Here is a 6,000-nt window from a genome sequence, read left to right on the forward strand (position 1 = left end):
AGTGATAAGAGAATGTCGGCACTGACATGAATGGTGCTTCAAAAACACATGAAGAGACTGCATTCATATGTAGAAGTGCGATTTTCAAGACTTCAAAAAGAGCAAAGTGACCACAGTGTAAGAAACGATTTGACAAGAAATAAGCACTGCCCGTATGCGTTAGTGCAGAGATCATTCAAACAGTTCTAAAGCCGAAAGCCTTAATTACAAGGGCCTTGACAAAGAAATGATAGATACTACATAGATAGATGCCCAGGGTAACACTTTTCTTTTTTTGGTTTCTCATGCTGGCATGCCATTGCTGTCACATTAAAATCAAACTTCACAAACAGAAGTGTCCACAGATGAAAAATGTTATAGAAAGACTTGTAGAAGGCAACTCAAGCTAGTGGTAATTGGCCTGATGACAACAACAATGATGGCAGTGCTGACAGCTATGACAAAAGCTATGAGGGTGGCACAGCAACAGTGAAAGTGCGACATCCGACTTGCAGAATACCAAGAGAAGACAACACTTTTACGTCGATAGCATCCACAGATTCAACATCCAACAACTGCCGTTACCATTTACTTGGTCGTCAGTTTGGCTGTCTGTCAGTTCTCATTGTATGAGTACAGTTGGCTGCTGGCTATCTGCTGTGAGAAACCTGTTTTTCCAAGATACTGATGGTTTCCCATACCGCTGCCAGAAGAGCTAGAACTGAAAACCAACTCTCAAAGCTCTCGCAATTTACTAGGTGCCACAGGTAGCACTGGCTAGTCTGAAAAGGTCTATTAGTACCTGCCATGAACACGAAGCTTTCTCGGTGAAAACCTCATTTTGAAAAATGTGCTTCACCTACTCATTTCAGTATACCTTCAGTCAGAAATGTCTGTGCATTACCCATAATTCATTCATTCATTCATTCATTCATTCATTCATTCATTCATTCAAACTTTAAATGAAATTCTTGGGTTCTATGTGCCAGAGTCACAATCTTGTAATGAGACATGCCATAATGGAGGATTATGGATTAATTTTGACTATCTGGTGTTCTCTAACACGTACCTCAATCGAAGTACACGAGCGTTTTTGCCTTTCTGCCCCATCAAAATGTGGCCGCCACAGCCAGGATCAAATCGCAACCTTGAGTTCGGCACTGGAACACCAGAGCCACATGGCTACTACGGTGGGTCATCCATTCATTCATTCACTCATTCATAACTTGACCTATTTTAATTGTAGCAGAAATTGGATATCAACAATATAAACATGGAGAATATGGACAAGCAAATTAAGTAAACTATACTGAGACATATCATGTGCAGCGGCATACATATTAATTTAAGGCCAACAAATAAATTACATATGACACCTTTCTAACACAAAGTCAGCAAACACTAGTGCACCTCCTGTAGCGTCCGCGAACTCCAGATGAGTATGAGGAAACTGTGCCTGTTAACACATCCTAATAATTGCACGTGGGAAAGAAAGCTATATCTGAAAGTATTGGGGCATGAATGAAAAGGCGAAGTGTTCACATCATTGTGGCTTCTAGTGAACTATTGGTGAGTGGTTGTAATGCAAGTAGCACCCAAAAAGTGACAAAAAGTTTATAGAGCCATATACGAGTTTTAAGTTACAAACAAACAATTTGGGGCAGGAACGTAAGCTTTTGCTTGCAGAAAGCTGCTGTGATAGAGAAATTCCAGTCCGAAAAAAGATGAAACTAATTGCTTCTCATCGTAATGCCTCATCATATCAGTATCATACCATTTGCATGGACTGCAGTGGCCCCAAAGTGACTTCACCAAAGCAGTTGTCTGTAGCAATACATTTCACTCAAAAGGAAAACAAAGGTTTTCTAGGCAAGCAGCTTGTTCAATTTACCCTAAGCTTGATGTTCATGGTCTATTCCTTGCCACCACTGCATAGAAATGGCAAAAATAAGTTGCCTATGTGTTTGCCATGTCTAAAGGGGCTAATAATAAACCACCGACCATTTTTCTAAATAGACTTTACCAGTCTGAATTATTTTAGCACTGCTCTTTGATGACGCTTTAAGCACCGGTTACTCAGTTAACTGAGACAAACTGTGAGCTAACAAAACCTGGAAATCCAAGATGATAAACACAGATTACTTAGAATGGTTAAATTTTGTGAGTGATATAGGACAATATAAACTGCTCAGTGCCTTCAAAAATTCATGTATATGGCACTGATCAGATTTTTCTTACTCCAGATTATGCGAAACAGCCCGCACAACTTAATTACTAGAGTCGCTACACAAAATCTTTACCTAAACCTGTGTCAAGAGGGTGTAGAGTTTCTCAATAATAGGTTTCTGAGTGATGTCCTCAAGAACCTTAAGGTGACATTGCATTAAAAGCAAAAGGCCTGTAATTTGACAAATAATTCTTTATCTCTATATAAGGGGGAAACTTAAGTCTTCTTCACGTAAGAACCATACAATGGTAAAATTATTTCTGACCCATAACGAAAGACACCAACGTGTCTAGAAAAGGTATCGAACTAAAATATTCTCATATTCCATCACTACTAGAGCAATCAGTCAAGAAGACTTAAAATGTAATCTAGTTTGCTATCAACAGCAGATTCTATGTTAATTTTATTGCACAAGTTCTTTACATTAATTTTAACCGTTAAGAGTTTTACACAATCATACAAATACTGCTGCGCAAATACAAAAATTCTGAACAGAACTCTAGTGGCCAAGAGCACCGAATGAGCTAGCATGCGAACCAACCAAAGCATCTCAAACCTAACAAGCCAGCTTTACCCGAAAACTGACATATGAAAAGCAAGGAATGCCTGTTTTCACAATCTTAAAATCTTGACCTCTTTTGCCAACTCAACGGTAACAAAATACAGTCTATCCAGGTACCAACGTTTACCACTAAGAGTCAGATCACTGAACTTCCACATTCCTTGAAGCGAAGGTACCTATTAGTGTGACATGCCTTCAGCTATCAAACAGTGTGCATACGACAAATCAGGTCAGCTCACGGGCTTTACAGAAGTGAAAAAAAAAAAGTCACGTAATGTGATTGTCTCATCCAATGTCGAAAGAAGATGGTACTTTTTTTGTGTCTGTGTGTATAGCCTCTCTGCCTGAAACTCCGGCAGCCGAAAACGACAGCAATTGCAGACCACTGTAATCGCAAGTACACCCGCACACCGCTTGTTCGGTGCTTGCCGTGCTACCCGCGGCTTTCACAAATAAACCACGGGCACTCGCGACACAATCCTACGCTCCTTTTTCAAGGTGGAGCGCACAGCGCGCCACCTTGAAACCTGCGCTCGCATCCAAGGTCGCGATGACCGCACGTGTTTGCAGGCAACAGCCAAGCGAGGCGCGGAGGCAAGCGCGAGTTCCGCCTCCGCTGAGCGCGTAAGGTATGCGTGCGTTGTTTGTACACTACCTTCTCTCTCGCTACCACCCCCTCTCGTCAGCGTCCCTTTCCATTTCATTTGGCAATGTTTGCAGCGCTGACGATCGCCTCGTGCGTCATCCATTTCGCACCATCGCTCTTCGACAACGTCCCCTAGAGACTCGACAATCATTGGTTCGCGCAGTTGCGCGTTTTCGGCGGCGCTTGCGCGCGCCAAGAACGTCTTCGTTCGCTGCTGCGACGTTCGCGTCCTCCGCCTGCTCTTCAACTTGCACCCTCCTCTAACCTTTGCTTGGCATTGCACAACTCGCGTCGAGCAGAGCTTGCCACGCGGGGTACACACAAACGGACTCTTCGCGAACAGAGCGCACACAAATTCCGTCGCGGTGCACGCCCGCGTGCGTACACACATACGCACGTGCAACGGTTCGCATCGCATCGCAAGCGGGCGCCGCACGGTCCGCGCACTTCGACAGTCGAAGCCCCGGCTTCTCCGACGCCGTTGCACAGCGCGAAGCCAGCAGTCGTTATTTTTACCGTTCTTCATTTTGTTTTGATTTAACTCGCCTGCGCCCTGGCCGGGGCAGTGAAGGAGGGGAAAAAAAGGAGCGATATAAAAAGCCTCAAAAAACAACGCGGAGGGAGGGGGATTAAAAAGAAAGAGCGAGAGAGAAAGATGTGAGCGCTGCGATGATCAATACACGTTACCTTTCCGGGGTCGTCCTTTGACCGAGGTACCTTGTGAAAACACTTGTTCAGCGACAGATTGTGGCGGATAGAGTTCTGCAGGGAGGCACAGAAAAAAAAAAGAGAAAATGCTCAATAAAGACCGAGTTAGCGCCAGCGGCTCAAGGCAATGCGCCGCCGCGGCGGCGGAAGCTCGACGTCAAGGACCCTCGACGTCGGCGTCGTCAGCAGCGCGCCCGAACGACGAGCGCGCCGCCGCCAACACGCGCCGCGCGCGGACATCGACACGGGAGAGCCCCAACGTTTGTAAACACAAAGGTCAGACAACTATCACTGGAGAGATGGTTGCGCGGGTACGACAACAAACGTGAAGTTGCGGTTGCACCCCGAGTCGCGACCCGGCGAGTCGCCGTCCTCGACTCGAGGTCGACACCGCACGAGCGCGTTTCGCGGCGCGGAAAAAACACAGACAACCAAAAGCAGCAGCGATCGCGAAGCGCTTCATGCCGTGTGCCAAGGTCGGCGCCTGGAAACGACGCGCGCCCGTACCTCTCCCCTCGATCGTTTTTTTTTTTTTCGACCGCGGGTAATACTGGGCGTGCGCGCTTTTCTACTCCGAGACCACGGCACGAAGAGGCGATCGAGAGACCGAAACCAAGAGAGTTGACGAGCAGTCGACGAGCACCTACCTTCCATCCCGTGCCTGCCTCGCGGTAGAAGGGAAAGTTCGCGCAGATCCAGGTGTATATGTCGCTCAGCGTCATCTTCTTGGTGGGCGAACTGTTGATGGCGAAGGAGATGAGCGTTGAGTAACTGTAGGGCGGCTTTCGCTTAAGGCCACCGGAGCCGTCATCCGCCTGACCGCCCCGCGAGATGTGCGTCGCGGCGGCGGCCACCGTCCCATCGCCAGCCAGCGGGTGATGCGGCGGCGGCGGCGGCTGCTGCTGAAGCGGCCGTCGCGGATTATCCCGTTGAGCCGCGCGAGGTGACCATTCCATGAGCGCACGCTCTTCTGCGGCCGTGGCTGTCGCCCGGCGCTCTTATCGTGGACGGAATCGAGGCGCCGACACACTTCTAACTAGATGCCACTACTGGCTCTAAGGGGCATCGCTACGAGTTTCGTACTTAACACGCTGCCATCTTGACGCTGGTCTCAGATCCCTGCTAGGCCTGGCTCTGCAGCCCGTAAAACACAGCGCTTTACGCTACGCGTTGAGTGGCGCTGACGTAGAGCTAAAATTTTTGGGCCAGCCTGCGGCGCCACCGCCGATTTTAGACGTTGCGTAACGTTTGCAGCAGCTGCGAGCCGCGCTGCGCGGCGCCTTTGCTAAATGTTTATTTGTAATTTGATCGTTTAATATATAAAATGGAAAGGGCTTTGGATTCATCACAGTCAGCATCAGTAGAGTGGCTTCGGGAAATAGTGGTAAACTAGAAAAACAAATGCTAATGCAGCCAGAATAAATCCACACGTTAGTACACATTAAAGTTTTTTTTTTCACTTCATTCGAACATACGTTTCCCACGTAAGGATAAGCGTGATTGTTTGCGGGCATATCCGAAGGTCACAACATAGTGATTCACTCACGAGGGGCGCAGGGTGCTTCGCCCCGCTCCCTCAGATGAACATCTCATCGCCCCCTGACGCTCCCCAAATTTCTCCCGGAGCGGGGGGAGGGGTAGGAAGCCTGGGCGGCAGCCCCAATTACTGGTTGTTACAGAGGAAAATGTTACAAGGAGATTCTTCTAGTACAACATTATGGACCATTTGGAAAACAAAAAAAGAGTCGCACTTTCGTTTGAAAGGCGAAGCACCGTTTGTGATAGCAAATTCGCAGATGGTTTACGAACTAAGGATATGTAGTTTTATCGGCCCTATAAACTTGTGAACCTTCGCTTACTAACTAAATTAAGAAAGAC

The 6,000-nt window shown here is 47.3% G+C and overlaps 1 protein-coding gene across 2 annotated transcripts in view; it reads right to left on the minus strand.

The window, feature by feature from the left end:
- The window catches only part of LOC135908627 (forkhead box protein J3-like), a 44,080-nt gene extending 38,838 nt beyond the window's left edge, over positions 1 to 5,242 (minus strand). For both annotated transcript variants that reach the window (XM_065440476.1, XM_065440466.1), the window contains exons 1-2: positions 4,770 to 5,242; positions 4,102 to 4,176 (exon numbers count right to left, since the gene is read on the minus strand). In XM_065440476.1, the coding sequence (XP_065296548.1) occupies positions 4,102 to 4,176; positions 4,770 to 5,078 (384 nt within the window). In that variant the 5' untranslated portion in view covers positions 5,079 to 5,242. The remainder of the gene's footprint in view (positions 1 to 4,101; positions 4,177 to 4,769) is intronic.
- Positions 5,243 to 6,000: the final 758 nt, after the last annotated feature.

Source organism: Dermacentor albipictus, chromosome 1 (genome assembly GCF_038994185.2).
Source record: "Dermacentor albipictus isolate Rhodes 1998 colony chromosome 1, USDA_Dalb.pri_finalv2, whole genome shotgun sequence".
In the NCBI taxonomy this organism is placed as follows: Eukaryota; Metazoa; Arthropoda; class Arachnida; order Ixodida; family Ixodidae; genus Dermacentor; species Dermacentor albipictus.